Source organism: Crinia signifera, chromosome 1, assembly GCF_055691185.1.
Source record: "Crinia signifera chromosome 1, ASM5569118v1, whole genome shotgun sequence".
In the NCBI taxonomy this organism is placed as follows: domain Eukaryota; kingdom Metazoa; phylum Chordata; class Amphibia; order Anura; family Myobatrachidae; genus Crinia; species Crinia signifera.
The window spans coordinates 339,123,960-339,143,242 of record NC_139217.1 but is presented as its reverse complement, the minus strand read 5'-3'; the positions used below and the strand labels follow the sequence as shown (position 1 = coordinate 339,143,242).

The 19,283-nt window shown below is 43.9% G+C and overlaps 1 protein-coding gene across 1 annotated transcript in view; it reads left to right on the top strand.

Moving 5' to 3' along the window:
- The first annotated feature begins 1,568 nt into the window (after window positions 1-1,568).
- Window positions 1,569-19,283, top strand: part of SSH1 (slingshot protein phosphatase 1) — a 56,579-nt gene continuing 38,864 nt past the window's right edge. Inside the window, exons 1-2 of the mRNA XM_083145879.1 lie at window positions 1,569-2,079; window positions 13,450-13,487. Of these exons, the coding sequence (XP_083002005.1) occupies window positions 2,014-2,079; window positions 13,450-13,487 (104 nt within the window). The 5' untranslated portion in view covers window positions 1,569-2,013. The remainder of the gene's footprint in view (window positions 2,080-13,449; window positions 13,488-19,283) is intronic.

Genomic DNA, 19,283 nt, shown 5'->3' with positions numbered 1-19,283 from the left:
AATGGTACGAGACCCGTGTCCTCACTGGACCTAACTTGATAGATTTTTCAGCAAATACGATTGCCACTGTTTGATTAGTGATGTGGTTTGGGACGTGTCCGCCCTCAGATGACATTGTCTTGTATCTTCATTGAAAAATGTGTTCTTCTGTATATACACAATATGAGGACTGTTATTTTCAAGTTTCACCATAACTGTAAATTGTGATGAAAACATGCTCAATCCTTAATAAAAAGTTTTATTATAAAAAAAAAAACAAAAAAAAAACTGAGCAGGCTAATTGGAACAGACATGAATGTAGCTACGCTTCAATCTAAATAAACTAGATGAGTATGCAAAAAAATGGAAAATGAGCCAGTTTGCTGATGAAAACTGGCTGTGTCCAGTTGAAACAGCTGTTGGGACAGCTGCTATTACTGTTATTTCTTCTTATGGAATAAACCACTTCATTTCTTCATCGCTTTGTGCCGGTCTGGGGGGGGGGGGGGGGGGGGGTGGGGTGTGTGAAGAGTAGGTAAATTGGAGAGAGCCAGGAAGTGTTTAGCTCTTGCGGTGACAATGGAGGATGGAGTAAAAGAGGGCAGAAGGCTGGATTGTCAGCGGCATAGGGCTAGAGTGACATGAGGAATTAACATGAGGCGGGAGGGAGGGGACTGAAGGCTGGACTGATAAGTGATAGAAGAGAAAAGAGGCTGGATAGATACATTGCAATAGGACAGAGAGTTGGGGCTGGAGTTACAGGAGCAGGAGGCTTATATATATAGTGATTTGATTTTATATAGTGTGGCGAGCGCAGCGAGCCCGAAGCGTGGCGAGCGCAGCGGATTACTTTACATGTATTCCGCATCCCCTCTCGGGGCTCGCCACACTATATATAAAATCAACTCCACGCCGAAGTGGATAGTAGGGATATGAAAATGTCGGAGGACGCGTTCCGCTGCGCTCGCCACGCTTCGGGGTGGCGTGGATAGTGTGTGTGGGGGGGGGTGCCTAAAACCTCATTGTATGTCATTATTGTATACCTAATGGCATTGTACACCCTATACATTCTAAATAAAAGAGCACTGAATACATTACATAGGAAAATCGCATTGCATCGCATGATTAAACGGGTTGACTGATGTGAATGGTATTTAAAACGGTAATCTACTGCAGTGTGAAGGCTCAGACCCGTTTTAAATACTGTTTCAGAATACCGGTTTTTAAAACGTTTAGGCAGTGTGAAAGTGGTATTAGTGGGTTTCAAATGTATTTAGCCCTCCATGCCCCATTTGATACAACCCCTAATGTTTATATTTATAGTATTTCCCTCGAATCAAATCCTATATGCTGGACACACTTCCTCTCTGGCATAATTGAGACAATGGCTATGCGCTACGCCTCCGATAGCGGGATAATATAGTGAAATATTAGTGTATAGTGGAAAAAGAGTATATGAGATGGTAGAATAATAGGACAGTGTGAGGAGGAGGATTAAATAGGATTATAGGGTAATGGGAAGGAGGATAGGGGAAAGGGAATAGGAGGATCGTGCCACAGGAGGCTTGGGGCCAGCTTGGCCACCATTTCTAGATAAGGTGATGATGCTGATCATGCCTTTGGTCCTGTTGTCTCTGCCTGGTGCCTCCAGCACTTGTCCGTTTCACGTACCACCTCCCCAGTAGGAGGAGCCCGGGATCAACAGGGATCACCGCGGAGATCGAACATCAGCAGCCCTGGGTCAGGCAGCGTCGGCGACCAGCACACGCCAGGCAGCGCGCCCGGCGCAATCACAGCCGCTGTACTGTGCGGCACAGGCGCATTCCTGCGTGGGATATGGTGGTACGGCGCACTCCTGCGTGGGATATGGTGGCACGGCACGGATTAGCGGATACAGAATCCCGGTGCTCCCCGTGACATGCACTGGCCGGAACCGGCCGATACTAGATCAGGTGCTGGCCGCACTTGGCTGTGAGTCCCGATTGCACCCTGTGAGCCCGACACCGGCTGCCGGTTACCGGAAATCCGACAGCGATGGCTCTGGTGACCCTACAGCGATCCCCGACCCCCAGCGCCGCCTCCTCGGCCAGCAACAGCGAGGTGAGAAATCCCATCATGGTCCTCCCCCCGGCAGCGGCGCAGGAAAGAGTGGGGGTAGGTGCAGGCTGCATAGGCCGCAGCAGGAGACCCCAATCAGGGGGCTGATGGAGCACAATCTCCTGTATCTGTCACTATAGAGATGGCATGGAGCAGGGATATCCATCTGTCTGCTGAATGTTAATGATCGCACGTATGGCTACATTACAGTCTCACTGTGGCCCCTGCACTGGGCGCCCAAGTGTATCGCTACCCCCCAGGCTGCTTGCCTGTCACTGCTCAGCTTGCTGGCCCCATCACATCCTGTCTGCATGGCTCTGCTCTGGGTATAAATCCAGGTGATCCCAAGTGGATTTTAGTGTCACAGATTGCCTTATGTTTCAGTTCATTAATGTTTGAGTGCATACATTTATGTACATGAGGGCCATCAAACAGTGGTTCCCATTTATCATTTAATATTTGCCACTAATTAATTAGCCACATATATTGTCCTGGGCCTCAGTGTCTTCATGATGTTGTGATCTGGACTTCAATTTGACAATTACAAAACTATGGGGTCAATCCTATTATCTGCGATCTTGCAGGTGCGAGTCATTGCGGCAGTGGGCACACTTTACCACGCCCCGTATTCACACAAAAGTGGTTACACCACATAGGGCGCTGAGAAACTTTGTGCGCAGTTGGACTGATTTCAGACCGTGCGAGTGCTGGTACGTTTGCAAGTGATGAAACGCCACCGCAAAGGTGCATCGTACCCTTCACAGACAATAGGATTTAAGTTCCATACACACCACGATTTTCATCTCAAAAGCAAACCTCCCAACAGTCCCGATTGTCAGGGCATGTCCCACCCACGGGCGGCAGTGTCCCGCGGTGTGGGGGGCTGTTGGGAGTCCCCCCTGTCAGCTGCTAAGCAGCGGGGAATAAACGCTGTGCGCATGCGCACAGCGTCTATTCCCGCAGCCAGGGGGCTGGGGGCATGGCTAGAGGCTCACAGAGCCTCTGGGTCATGCCCCCATAGCGGAAAAATGGGGGCGTGGCCTCGCGGGGTAGCCGCGAGTATAGGCCATGCCCCCAAATTAGGCCACGCCCCTGAAAATTTCGGCTCGCCTCCCGCGCGCAGCAGCAGCGTCCCGCCTGCTTGACTGCCGAAGTTGGGAGGTATGCTCAAAAGACTTTGCCAAAATCTGTGATAGCTATATATGTCACCAAAGAAGTGCGTACACACTGAGCTATTTTCTCCAAAGAGCAAGAGATTTTCAGGAGGTGAAAGACTGCTGAAAATCTTTAATCATAAATGGGCTGGGTTTGAATTCCAAGGGTTCCATATATACATTGGTGGTAGTGGGCATTTAAATATATGAACATTGGTGTGCAGTGTTGGCGGTAATGGATACATTGCTGGCCTGCGCAATAACGAAATATACATTGGTGGGCAGTGTTGGCGCTAATTTATGCATTGCTGGCACAGACCAGCAATGTATACGTTACCGCCAACATTGCCCACCAATGTTTATATATTTATATGCCCACTGCCAACAATGTATATTTATTTAACCCCTTACCGACGCAGCATGTTTTTGCCTTCCTGACAGAGCCCTTTTTTTCAAATCTGACATGTATCACTTAAGTGGGGATAACTTTTTTTTGCTTTTACTTATCCCAGTGATTTTGAGATTGTTTTCTCGTGACACATTGTACTTTAAATTAGTGGTAAATTTTGGTCGATACAGTTTTTTTTTTTTTTGTGAAAAATACCAAAATGTCGTAAAAAAATTGAACATTTTGCTATTTGCAAAATGTAAAATTTTCTGCTTGTGAGACAAATAATCATACCACTCAAAATAGTTAATAACTAACATAGACCATATCTAAACTTTATTATTACATCCATTATTTCAACTTTCTTTTATTTTTTTTGGACGCTAGGGGGCAGCAGAGTCTAAATTTTACACATCACACAGTAAACGCTGCTTTTGGCTGTTCACGTTTGAACAGCCAATCGCAGCGATCGCCCATGGCGGGGGGCATCGCTGCCCCCCCTGGGCAATGAGGGAAGATGTCTGCTGTCAGGGACAGCAGACATCGTCCCTCTGTCACCGCGTCTCTAGACGCGGTGACAGTTACAAGTCATGACGTACATTTATGCCATGTGTCGGGAAGTACATCCCGACCATGACGTAAATGTACGTCAAATGTCGTGAAGGGGTTAAATGCAAATTTCCCACCTATGTATTTATTTAAATGGCATGCGTGTACTAGAATCCCCCCCCATAGCTGATGTACGATGTCAAAGTAAAAGGGCGGTAGAGAGGACTGATTGGCCGTCCCCCATCGAATCAGATGACGTGCCGGCAGGTTACCGGAGCTCGGGTTACTGTCGGTCATTTACCTGAGGAGGAGGAGGCGGCGGCTGGGAAACCGGGAGATCGGAGTGACCGCAATACGGAGCTGCTGCCTGTGAGATCCGCTGACCTATAGCTTATATTCACAGCAGCCCATAGGTGCGTACATAGCGGCTGGCGTTGCAGGGAGGTGTGGCAGCTGCATTAAAAGATCAGTCGTAAATCGATGTTCTGAGCTGCGTAGCATGGCCGGACATTGTATGTACATACAGAATCAGTTACAGCCTCAAATCTGACCCCAAAACAGTTGTGAGGCACATCAGTCACTCAGCAAATCCCCTCTGCTTCTGCCAGACAGACATGGCACATGCTCAGCATACCATTGCCGAAATCCCGACTCTTCAACTACCCAAGAGTCGTGATCCTGACCAACAAGGACTGTTGTAGACTACAACCTTTGTTGAGCGAAGTAAGGGGCTTTTTTGCCTCCCCTCACACCCCCAGTTGGGATTCCGATGTCGGTATACCAATCATCGGCGAGTCGGTCCCAATATAGCTGCATAAACAGACCGCTGATAATAGCCCAACCGCAGTTATCTACTGGTGGAGGGCCCCAAAATTTATGTTTCTGAAAGGTCGGTTGCAGTGCAGGATGTTTTTTTTTATACCATATTCTCATTGCCGCCCCTGCAAAATCCAAGTTTTTTTCCCGGGTTTTTGGCGGGGCACAGATCATCTCCGCTCACAGACCCATTCATTAGGGCGGAGTGAAAAAACTGAAATTGAGAAATTCAAAATCGGCTAGTGTGGAAAAGTTGTGACTTGACTTGAATAAGAAACGTGCAAAAGCATTTTGATCTGAGTCAACATCTTCTGTTCTGGCAAGAGGCCTGAAGTTTCACTTTTTTGGTGAAAATGACGAAAACTATGAAGATGCTCCGATCTAGTTAAAATTATGTCAGGATGTCTTAGAGTGGTTCATTAATATACTTTAGCATAGTAAAAGAGAGTACGAGATTGTCCTAGTGCAAAGTGACTGACTTTGGTGGGAGAAAAAATCCCTAATAATTGACCCATTTTCATGGTCACAATTGTGAATATTGTGTGTTTTCTCCTGAACGTGTTTATAATAGAAGAAGCACAAATACTCTAAATGGAATTTCGGTGACACTGTGTGAAATCTAACACTGCATAATAGCCCTTAATCCGACCTGATCCCAGTACAAATTTGTTCTCAAAATGGACAAAACAAATGCTGCATTGCAGGTGGGGCAGATGTAACGTGCTGAGAGAGTTAAATTTGGGTGGGGTGTGTTGAAACTGAAATCTAAATTACAGTGTAAAAATAATGCAGCAGGTATTTACCTTGCACAGAAACAAAATAACTCACACAAATCTAAAGGTGGCCATACATCTACAGATCGATTGTCAGATTGGGCCGGTTGGAACAAACAGCTGGTAATATCTGAATGACAGTTTTTCAGCATTTCAAAGCAAATGGTCAACTGTCATTTGCTCTCATCTTTTACCAGGATTTTGTTCCAACCAGACAGATCGGACAATAAATCTGTAGATGTATGGTCACCTTAAATCTCTCTGCACATGTTACATCTGCCTCACCTGCAGTGCAGCATTTTTTTGCCCATTTTAAGAACAAATTTGTACTGCGATCAGGTCTGATTAAGGGCCATTATGCAGTGTTATATTTCACACAGTGTCACTGAAATACATGAAATTGGATTTATGCTGCTCTCTTTGCAGTGCATATACAAAGATAGACAATCCTGTGTATATAAATAAGAAATAACTGTTGCAGTCTGTTATTGAAAAACAGTAACTGTTACAATAAGTATTACAAGTAAGTGTAAACTGTCTAATGTATCATTTTACATATCACTTCTGTTTATTGACAGAAAAACAGTGTTGCATCCCCTATGCTGGGAACATGAATGGGCTGCATTACAGCATATCATTATGCCAAAGATAAGCCAATATATTAACTGTTAAATACGTTGAAGTGTATTATGATGTAATAAATTGTAAGCTTGCAGCAGGGCCCTCTAACCCCCAAGTCTGTCTGTCATTACCCAGTTTGTTTAAGTAGCCTAGTGAATATGTTGCTTGTACTCTAATAACTACATAACGGCCTAGAAATAACTTCACACGTAGACACTTATCTAAAATAAAGACGCGACACCAAAAGCTTAGATTAAACTGTCATACTTATTTATTTAAGAAGTGGTATGACCCCCGATAAAGGGGATGGCAAAGACCAGGCACCTGAGACCAGAGACCGTTCAGGGGTGTTGCCCCGGGCAACGACCAGGTCGTTCCCAAATTCCTACACACCCCTTACCAAAGGCACAGCCCGCCCTGCGTGGACATCCCCCCGCCTCTAAGGCCTGACGCGAACATATCCGCCTAAATGTTCGTCGCCCCACCGCGCTGAGTCGAGGCCCGTCCGCCCTCCTGGCAAGGAGAGGGGTAATACCACGCAGGGACCACCTGACGCCCTTCTAGAATCCTGGTCGAGGGTGCTGTCCCGCCAATTTTAAACTTATAATAGCCAATTGATTCAAATTTTTGTGAGGCAAAGCCTTTAGAAGGAAGGGAAGGGAGGGTGGGGATCAAAGAATCAAAGAGGGCGCATACCCTTGCTGCCCTAACCTATATACCCTTGACCTGGGGTGCAACCCCCTTTGCCCCCCATTGGTGGGGGCTTCCCGCCCTGGGTTAACCCCTCCTTCTATGCCCTGTCACTATCACTGAACTTTATTTACACAGCCCAATTCACAGGCTCTTAACTGCACTTGGGCTTATTCAGCCCTCGTTTAAACTTATCACTGTCTACTATTGTAAAGCGCAACAGAATCTGCTGAGCTATATAAGAAACTGTAAATAAATAAATAAACAATTACATCTAATGTTTAGGGGGAAAAAAAAACAAGAACATTGATTAAAAAATAACAGGTTAATCATTCTATGAGTGGTGTCCAGCAGTACATATATGCCAATCCCTGTGTTCATTTCTAGGCAGCAGGGCCGTCTTAACAGCAGTGTGGGCACCTGGGCAAAGCAATGCACTGGGGCCCTTACCCATTCTCCCCTCCTAGGGGTGGGGGGTGGTATCAGCAGCAGCTTTGATGTCCCACGGGTGGCAGGGGGTGCTCTATCTTCCATTCAACATGTAGGACCTAGAACAGTAACTTCTGCTATTTACTCCTTTACTGCACAGGTGGTGGGAGGGTGAACACTAACGTGTGGAAGGGGGCACTGAGCTGTATGAAGGGTCCCTTGTAAATGACTTCCAGGGAGGTAGGGGGGGTTTTATACACAGGGGGTAATGGAGTGGGCTTAATATTCGTCATTTTCCGGTGAAAGGGCAGCTTGTTTGACTGCAGATATCGCCATTATCTGGAAATAGATTTCTTAGCCTAGTATAAAAACCTAGAGTCCCAACTTTTAGGAGGTGCTGGAAACTTGGGTATCAGAGATCAGGAGCCAGAGCAATCCATTGACAAAAATATAAAACTACACCAGACGTTTGGAGCTGGAGCAGGGACCGGCTGCTTGAAGGCTGATATCTCTGGTTCTGGGCATGATAGAGACAAGCCGCTAGTGTCAGAGAGAACCTGAGAAATATGACTGGAAATTGTATTTAACAGGTCGGATGTGGACTGCTGCTTTGAAGTTGGATATCTGCAGTTCCCCAGGGCCGATTTTCAAAATTCTGGTATCCCTGGAAAAAGGGGATCCTCAGCTATCAACATACACCTGGGGCCCCTGGGCAAGTGCCCATTAAGCCCATACAAAAAGACAGCCCTGCTAGGCAGGATTGATCAGCAATACTTATTACAGCATAATGCACTTTAATGTATTTAACTGTTAATATATTGGCTTATCTTTGGCATAATTATATGCTGTAATGCAGCTGCAGGTGGGGCAGATGTAACATGTGCAGAGGGAGTTAATGCGGCCATACATCTACAGATTTATTGTCCGATCTGTCTGTTTGGAACAAAATACTGGTAATGGATGAGAGCACTTTGCTTTGAAATGCTGGAAAACTGCCAAAAACTGTCATTCAGATATTACCAGATATTTGTTCCAACCAGCCAGATCTGACAATCTGTAGATGTATGGCCACCTTTAGATTTGTGTTGAGTTATTTTGTTTCTGTGCAGGGTAAATACCTGCTGCATTATTTTTACACTGCAATTTAGATTTCAGTTTCAACACACCCCACCCAAATTTAACTCTCTCAGCACGTTACATCTGCCCCACCTGCAATGCAGCATTTGTTTTGCCCAATTTGAGAACAAATTTGTACTGCGATCAGGTCTGATTAAGGGCCATTATGCAGTGTTATATTTCACACAGTGTCACCGAAATTCCATTTAGAGTATTTGTGCTTCTTCTATTATAAACACGTTCAGGAGAAAACACACAATATTCAAATTGTGACCATGAAAATGGGTCAATTATTAGGGATTTTTTCTCCCGCCAGTCAATCACTTTGCACTAGGACAAGCTCGTACTGTTTTTTACTATGCTAAAGTATATTAATGAACCACTCTAAGACATCCTGACATAATTATAACTAGATTGGAGCATCTTCATAGGTTTCGTCATTTTCACCTAAAAAGTGAAACTTTAGGCCTCTTGCCAGAACAGAAGATGTTGACTCAGATCAAAATGCTTTTGCACGTTTCTTATTCAGGTCAAGTCACAACTTTCCCACACTAGCCGATTTTGAATTTCTCAATTTCAGTTTTTTCACTCCGCCCTACCATTCATATTGCACCTTAGAACCAGTAAATTCCTGGGTCTGACCCATTCACACTGCTTCCTTGGTCTGCCCTGCTAACAAGTGTGAGGAATCTGAGAGCAGCTTTTATTGGCTGTTGAAAAAGCAGCTTTGATTGGCCATACGGGCACCACCACTCTTCCTCCGCTTGAGATCATGCACCTTGCAGTACTTACGAAGTGAGATCGCTTAGAAAATGCCCATAAATCACTACCTTTCTAGGCCCCATAATTCCTTATTCACTGTAGAACGATGTATTTATCAGCCACAGCAATTGATTATTGCAGAAGCCACTTTGTTGTATGGGCCAATTACAGCCACAGGATGTAAAAACATTGGCGTCCAGATTCTGGAGTTAGCTTGACGTTATTATATACTTGTTTGTGTCCAAGCTCCTTATTAATAAAAATTCTTATTGTGAAATTTCAATGTGTTACTTTAATTTTTAAAGGGTTAAACATTTTGGCTGTTAAGACTGGGAAGGTCCCTTTCATGAAACCCCTTTTATTTAGTCTGGCCCAGAAAGGTAGCGGGCATCAGTACAAGTGCACATTGTGTCTGGTTTTAGAAATTAACTGCTACACCATTTCTCAAAATATTTAACTTGGCAAAACAAATGTAACTGCTCGATGAAGTATTTCAGCTGTACTAAGAATACTGAAGTGTTTTTATTTTTTTTATTCTTCGTTTTGGCACATGATTCTCTTATGCAACCTTTTGGGTTGTGTGTACAAGTAGCAAAGGAAAGTTATTGTGATTATTAGGACATTGCGCCAAGTAGATGGGGAATGGTAACACAAATTGCTTCATTATACACTGATAACGCAGAATAATATTTCAAATCCACAAGTTTGAAGGGTATGCAGTTAATATGCTGACATATTCCCGACGCCGAAATCCTGGCACACAGGGTCTATTCTTCCTTGTGGGCATCCACAACCCCCATAGAGGTGGAATAGAACCATGTGGTGAACGTGTTTGCCCACATCATGGCGAGTGCAGTGATCCCGCGAGGGGCCTCTTTGCGCTCCCAGGAAGCGAAAGCCCCAAGGTGTGCTTGGAGCAGGTACTGCTCCTGAGACTCGGTACCCCTTAGAATCACTGATGCAATTAGATCTGAATACAGGTTTGCCCACTTATAATGTGGGGTTGTGTGATGTCTTTTTAAGAGGCATGTAGTGTGGTCTGATGGGTATTGAAGAGATATGTAGGGTATACTGAGGTAAAGAAGAGGCATGTGGATGTACTGGGGGCATTGAAGGGGCATGTGGGTAGTCTAAGAGGTTGTTTAAGGCCATGTGACGTTGCATGTAGGGAGGGCAGAAGGGCATGTGAGGTGGTCTGATGGGCATAAAAGGGGTAATGATTTGATTTTTTCATATACAATACTGTGCAAAAAGCAGGCTTTTTAAAATAAATTCTGGAAATTTAAGAATGCTTTAAAAAATTTGAAGCATTAATAATTTAAATTGATCAATTAACAAAATGCAAAGTGAATGAAGAGAAGAGAAATCTAAAAATCAATGTTTGGTGTGACCAACCTTTGCCTTCAGAACCACATCAATAATTCTGGTTACGCTCAAGTCAGGGATTTTGTAGGATTATAGGGCCCCATGCAGTTTAAGCCACAGGTTGTCAAAAATCACAGATCGCGATTTTCTATAATCTGTATGCACGTGGTCACACTTCAACTGTGTTTGAATTGCAACTGCAGGCTAATGCTGTGTACACACGGTCCGATTTCCTTTCTGATGTTGACGATATAGTCAACATCGGATTGGCATCGGATGCATATCGCAATGTTTTAACCCTTGAGATCTCGATCCGATCCCGATGCGCGTATCGGAAGCCAGAAAGTCTTGGCTGCCTTGTCTATATAGTGCAGATCTGCACTATATAGTCAAGATAGGATGCAAATCGGATGTGCCTTAAGATCCTATCCACGATCCTATCTGATCAGATCGTGGATAGGATCTTAAGGCACATCTAACGTGTGTACACACCATAAGTAGCAACTGGGGGTGGCGCAGTGTTGCGGGGACATCCGATGCAGCCGATGCAATCCTAAACATGATGGCCCGGTGCTGCGCAGGCAAGTAGCTACCATTTCAATATGCAAATGGTTGTTTAGTACAATGCATGCGGGGCTAGCCGAAAATAAAATGGGCTTTAGTGTTCAGTTATGGACAGTTTATAGTAATTTTTCGGTAACTGATTTGTTTCCTTTCTTTTTTTTGGACAATTCTTTGTCGCCAATTACTTAAAAATTGTGAAAATTTTGCCAAAAATCCATGGATCGGAGAGTAATTTGCCGATCCATGGATTTTTCCACTGTGCCTCGAAAAAATGTGCACTTCAATAGGTGGAATCTGAAAACATTAAAAAATGGCTTTTTTTTTTTTTTTTGACTAGTTGAAAAAACCACACTTAACTACCCCCCATATATCTATGAAAGATCTTATGCCCCTTTCAGACCGCACTTTGTAAACGGTATATTGCCGTTTTTTTACCGTTTTAAAACGGTAATCTGTGCGGTCTGAAAGGTGCAGGACCACTTAACCAGTTAGAAAATACCGTTTTTTCTAACCGGTTAAAATGCAGGGTCCTACCCGTTTCAGAACCGGTATTTTAGGCTCAAAATCGGGTCTGAAACGGTATTTAGGACCCAGCCAATGAGCTGGGTCCTAAATTCAGCGCAGTGAATATTTAATGAGCGCTCATTAAATATTCACAGCACTGGAGAAATATATATACAGTACGCTTTACATAACATTTGTCGCTCATTAAATATTTAGTTGTTAAACTACTGAGTTGTTGTTGTTGTTAAGCTGATTTATTATGCGACAAATGTAAAAGAAGCTGGGTGTGTCTGACCATGGTGTAGTTGTGACAGGCATATACTGCCTTAGGACTGTTAGATCTTATGAAATTGCTTTTCAGTGTAGGGAGAATGCGGAGCATATTAAACATTTTATGGTATTCAACTTATGTTGTGCAAGTGTTAATCTGTACTGAAAATATATATATTTACCATAACTAGATTTATATGTGTCTGTTCTGTCCCTTCACTTAGTAGTGTCCCACTCACTCACTTGTATAGTGCCACATACATGTGTAAGCTTCATTTCCTTGTCACTATTCAAATTATATAATGCCAGGGAGTCTCTGCCGCTAGACCTAAAAAGTAATATGATTTTTTTTTTTTATGATTCCCATTAGTATGTGTAATTATTAACTGGCCAGGTTTAGGGGGATATTCAGTCCCCGCCGCTATTTCTGACGGAGGAAATAGAGGCAGGCGCCTATTCAATGCTGTCTTTCCCGACGGCATTGAGGAGGCAGATCGACAGAACAGGCATGACTTTAAAAGCTGTCGGGTACGTTTTTGCCCAGGATGGCCGTGAATTGTCGCGATCACGGACGTATCTTGACAATCAACCGCCGTTTATGTGGACACTGAATCCCACTTGGCGATTTGCGGTCTACCAAAAAAAAAATGGGCCAGGGTCGTGGCTGTCGGGACGGACCGACAGTCATGACCTGGGATTGAATACCCCCCTACGAATCTAAACATTGTGATGTGGTAGCAATTGGCTTATTCAGAATGACTATTTACAAAGCCAAAATATTTCTGTGGTTATTTTAAATGTGTATGTTTTTTTTTTTTTTTAATGGGTGTCCTTATAATGAGGGGAACATACACTAAATGCACTCTATTAACTTGTAAGTGTGCCTTCCATTATATGGCCCAGTAAACAAACAGGTAAAGTAATAAAGTGCGTATACACTGGGCAATCTTTTTTGAAACGATATCGCTCATTTTGGCCCTTCTGTGCAATATACCTTTTAAAATATCACCCGGTGTGGACGACGAATGATGCTCCCTTGGGTCATTTACGACGACCCCCCCCCCCCTTTCCGGTTACCTCTCTATGCAGATATTGTCAGTGATATTGATGGTGCCACAAATCTCACAGTGTGTATGCACTTTAATATTCTTCTCTGTTCATGTTCTGTGACTGTTTGCATTTGTGAAACAGCTTTGGCACTCAAATTAATGTAAACAATCTAATAATTGAATATGCGGACTAGACATAATAGTTGATATTTCAAGGGTGCAGAGAATAAGAAGACGGCAAACCTGAACTTTGTTCTAAAAGCTATATGATTATGGTCAAATTAACTCAAATTTACATTAATATTTAAATGTTTTGCTTACAGGAGTTTGGGAATGATGAAGATCGAAGGACAAACTCAAGGTGAGTGTTACTTTTGAAGGTTTGAAGATGAATTGTTATTTTTTTTAAGCCACAGAACATATTTTTTTTTTCTAACTAAGAAAAAATGTAAATACTCGGGGAGGGGGGTTCAAAAAGTATATGGTGCACTTATTTTGTAACCTAAATTCACATAAGAATGTGGCATTGTAACTTTTTTTTTTTTTTAATGTTTCTCATTTAGACAGTAATTACAAATTGTCACCTGCAGAGGTTTTTCATTGTTGTTAATGGAGCAGCAAGTTGCTCAAGAGAACAATTTTAAGCACTGTAACTCAGCATTATTAGGTCCATAATTCTCAGCGGTTGCTATCAGCACTTTCTTTTTCTGATTATTTGCTACTTTCTTGAACTTCTGAGGGTTAAGGGGTATACACACGGTGAGATTTTGGCAGGAGATTTTGAATAGATAGTCAAAATTTCCAAGAAGTTTAGCCAAAATCTCCCAGTTTTTCTCCTGCTTAGTCAATGTTGTCTAGTATAGATTGCTTAGCATAGATTGACTGTGCAGGCAAGGTAATTTTGACTAGATCATAGACTATCATTACTTGGACAAAATTGTTTAGTGAAAATCTCCAGTGCAACATACACAGAAAGCGCTTGGAGTAAAATATATAAATGTAAGGGCTATTTCACGCGCTCCGGCTCCTACCGGGCGGCGAAAACCCGTACGGCCAGAAAGCTGTGCAGCACACAGTAATTTTATCATGGAGGGGATGGCCACAGCCCGGCAGCTGTCCCTTCCAGTGGCGGGATCCGGCTGCAACAGTGTGGCCGGCCCATGTGAATGGACACAATAGTGTCCATTCACAACTAATGTGTGCGGCACGGCTCCCTTGCCGTGCGGGATTTCTCCGTCCGGCAGGAGCCGGACTGTGTGAAACCGGCCTAAGACTTTATTACAGTTAAAAAACAAACATTGGTAAAATATTAGCTGAAAAAGCCATCTATTTGATAATATAGTGTTATAGTCTCATAATCTGATTACCTTTAATAGGTCACAGTCCACAATTCAAACAATACTGTCCTTTATTATAGGACTCCTTGGTCTTTATATTCCTAAATGTAAATTGTGTCCCAATTTTATGTAGTATCGCTGAGATGGACTGGTCACAAGAATTATTTATGTTTTCCCAATGTAAATAGAACATATGCAGTCTCACCCGCCCCAAGGCCACATGATAAATCCTCTGTGGGAACCAATACTGGATGTAGTTTCCAATATCTCCATGCCGAACCGCCACCGGACTCTCTTGCTGTCCTATTCCAGCCACCAATGTATCAGTCGGCAAGCCATGCAACAAACACAGACATTCCTTCCGACTGCGCAGAGGGACCCCGCGGTCAATGCACCTGTATGTACCGCTATTGATGATGTGCAGCTCGTCTGTGCAGACCTCCTAGCCACGCTGATGTCCTGTGGCTGGATCTCCAGTTGTGGTCACCTCCTCTTCAGTGCATATAGTCAAAATTGGCCATTCGCAATTATCTCACCGTGTGTACGGGGCTTTAGCCTGAATTGAATTGATTCTTGTCTGCTATTGTACATGTTAAGCTGGGTACACACCTGATTAGGAAATGTACGGTTTTGCTGATTTGGTCAGGTCGTAACCAAAAAATCTTCATATTGTTGTACAGTAGGTTTCTGCACATCGTCTGTACATGCAAGACGACAGAGGATGCTGCTGAATGCATATAAATATTCTTCAGCATTTGAAAGCATAGTACGTTTCAACCATTAGGTCCTAGGTATATTACCTGTTCATTACGGACATTCATTCCTTTGAATCTTTGATCCCGGAGATTTGCTACAAAATGATTGGCAACAACATTCTTCCAGTCTGCTAACAAATATTTTTTTTTCAAATTTTTCTTTAAGTAGAGATGATCATGTATCCTCAGCCACAGATGATTTTTCCTTTGTCACAGGATTAGGAATCCAAGACAGAAGTTTCCTGTGATTGCTGAAGAAACCGTTTCTAAACTCCTCAGCCAGTTATGCAGCTAAACTCAGGCAACGTAATCGCCTAGAACTGTATCTGTATCCTAGGCCGGCAACAGAAATCGTGGGGCCCTATACATTATTTATTTACACCCCCCCCCCCCCCCCCCCATTTCAAACTCTGGTGTAAAGATGTCCAGTTAAAAATATAGGCTCAGCACCCAATCGTTTTAAAAAGTTTGCTCATAGCTATAGGGGTGTACACATGGTGCGACTGCCTTGCTATTCAATCCCGATTCAATCAGCACGGCAAACACATTTGATTTGGACAGATCTGTACGATATAGTCTTGCCTGCACAGCCTATTTTTCTATTCGATTTTATTGCTGTGGGGCCACGCATTAGAATCTCAATCAAATGCGTTCGATTTCCTTTTGATTTGATTTTGCTTATTTTAAGCAAAATCTAATCGAAAAATAGACCACATCAAATCGTGTGAACAGTGTATACAGGGCATATGAGTCCTCAGGCTCCACACCTAGCTCAGCGGCTCCAGATCCAGGACTCCCAAGTTCCCCGTTGCTGCACAAAAGACCGCTGAGCAGCCAGGATACGGAACAGATGGCCAAGCTGGCGGCCAGGGTGCCTCACACACGCTGTAGTACAGGAGGCTGTTGCGGCACAGTACAGACAGCTGAGAGCCGCGACCGTCGTCCGCACTGATACTATAGTTGATGGCCACATGGATGGTGTGGTGGACACAAACTGAGGCAGTACAGGTGGCCGTACGGGCAACGATGGCAGATACTGTGCTGCGTCGGAGTCCGCCGACTGTACTGTATCTCCTTCTGTGGCGCCTCAGATCATTGGGGCCTGTCACATTTGTCACGTTCCCACATGTCGTCAGCCATATCCTCTGCTGTCTGTTCATACATTGTTTGTGATGCCCATGCTGTGGAAGCTCTCTGTCGCTGCCGGCTTCTGCGCGTGTGCATGCTCTTGCTGATGCCGTTCCCCCCTGCCTTGATGTCGTAGAGCAGGGGTGGGGAACATTTTTTAGGACAAGGGCCGTTTGTATAGGGGGAAAATGCCTCGCGGGCCATAAATTAAAAGAAAAAAACACTTACAAGTTCACCTGTGGCAGCCGTCCCACGCTCCGGCGGCTGCAGTGTGGTCCGATGGCTGTGCAGGGTGTCTCGCGAGAGGTCGGTATTTCTTGCGAGATTTCCCCTGTACTTGACTCCCTCCGCGGGTGGGCGGGCCGGACAGACCAGCTGCGGGGGCCGTATACGGCCCGCGGGCCGGAGGTTCCCCACTGCTGTCGTAGAGTATACATATTGTGCAGTGTATATCCAACATTACAGTCCAGAAAAGCAGTGTGTTTCCTACATCATCACAATATTGCAGTCACAGTTATTCCCACAAGATGGCAATAGTAAATTAAGCCAGAGCCAAAAGTTTACCAAATGATCTGCTTTAGTACTGCAATCTGTTAATGGCATGATTATATGTATAGTATTTCAAATTGAACATACCTTATGGCTTTGTATTTTGGCATTGCAATGGTAAGTTGTTGTTTTCCTTGATGATTTTATGGAAAAAAAAGTGTGTGTGGATGTCCATTCGTGAATCTAGTGTTGCCTTTGAAAACATTCCTCAAATGTATAAATTATATTAACAGTCTAATATGTATATGCTTATATAAATAATAGATTGTCTTATTGTATAAAACTCTCCTCTCTTATAGTGCCCATACAGTTATGCACTCAAATGCAATGCGATGTCCCATCGTATTTTCGATGGCATCTTGTAGTGCCCAGTGTGTTTTTTCCCAGCACACAATGCCATCTGCTGGTGGAGCTCAGCAAGGTGAAGGAGCGCTGTCGGGGGCAGGCTCATCAGCAGCAGCTGCACAATTGTAAAAAATTATTTAAAACACTGGGCGGCGGCCCTCTGATTGGCTGAGAGAGAGCTCTCTCAGCCAATCAGCGGTTGACTGAATGTGAGCACTCCAACTCTCCGGTCCCCGCTCCAGGAACCCGCTGCCAATTGCATTTCAGTGATCGCATGTGGTTAAAAACGGTACAGTCTGTTTCTGCATTCAATCCCAGTGCCGCGCATCAGGATCGAAGCTGGATCCAAAGCGGCTGTACACGTGCGATTCAAGGTCACTTTCTATTCGATTTGGACTATATAGTTCAAATCGAATAGAAAGGACCCTGAATCACACATTACTGCATGCACAGTCGAATCCCGAAATCCCGGAAAATTTGGGGCCAAATCCCGGGATCCTGACTAACCCGACCTCGCTAGTAAAAGTCAGACTAGACTTTCCTTCTGTCTAGAGATGGCCAAATTCATAGGGGTACGCCCAGTGTTTCTAAGGGTATGCCCACAATTTTTGTGGGCACACCCATGAAGCGTTGTCCCCTGTGTCCTCCTCTTGCCGAAACCCACCAAAGGCGTTTGCTCCGGGGGCAGTGCACATGCGCACACCCAAACATTGGATGTGGAAGTGAATTTGGCCTGCACTGATTGGGTGTGAATTTGCCCCTATGTTCCTGGAAGCGACAAGTGTCTGTCTCCTGTGTATAGGGCAGGTTAGTGGCACTGAGAGAGGCATAGACTCACCCATGGCTCTTATAGTTGGAAACCTTTGATAATTTATGCAATGCTTTCTTGGTGAACAGATGCATGTTTTGTGTATCGTTTATTCCCTCCATCATAAAATGTTCCTTGAACTTCATTATAATTTAACTTTTTTAATTTATCATCCCAAGAAATACAGGTTTATAAAGCTGGTTGATCTGTATTATTTCCATGATAAACCTATTATAACCTAATCACACCTCTGTAGCATTGCCAAGTATTCCTTCTGGTCATCTCCTTTCTTTGGTTTAATTCTCTCCTCTATTGCTCCTTAATACTATCTTGGACATAATTCCTCTGTTGGACTGACTTACTCCTTGCCCTGTCAGTGCGCCCAGTGTTCAGTTCTCAGTAGTGGATTAGAAGACCGGCTCACAAAGCTGCTGTGTTTTCTATAATGTTATATGAAAAGTAAAGTGATTAGCTCAGTGATGGTCAACATAATATACTCCTAACTAATCTAATAATTGCTTAGCCATATACTAGAAAATTCTGTAGTGCTTTTAAAATTAAAAGCAGTAATATAACCAACTGGGTAGTTGGAGACAAATAAAACATTACGAAGGCCCTGCTTGCAAGTTTACACTCCATAGGGAAATAGAGAACACCTATGCTTGTGTATCAATGCCTATTTCATAATGGTCCACCAGTTTGCGAAAGGTTCATGGTGGGCTGTACGAGTGTTGGCCAGAGGTCAGGAAGATGGGAAAGGGAGAGAGAATATAAGTGAGGATATCTTCGAACTGTACTGCAGACATGTAATTGAGTAGGAAAGGTTATGTAGGTGGTTCTGGAATTTGAAACGCTTGTCTGAAGGTGAGTTTTCAGGGAACACTTGCAGGTTTGGAGAGTGTAGGAGAGTCTCATTATTATGCATGGGAGGGCATTCCATAAAGAGAAATTCCGGTACTTGTTTAGTTTCACGGCGGCAGTTACGTAGTTTACGTAGTGCTGTATTGAGAATACCAATACAGCACTATGCTGCCTACGTAAACTACGTAAGTGCTTCTGGAGCCCTGAAACTACACAATGGTTAATCTCCCCACTATCCACGTCATACCCCCAGTATCCACGTGGGTGTGGAGTTGATTTTATAAAGTGCGCTGGCCACACTTTATTAAATCAACTCCACACCCACGTGGATAGTGGGGAAAATTTGTGTGTGTTTGTGTTGTGCTTTATACTTA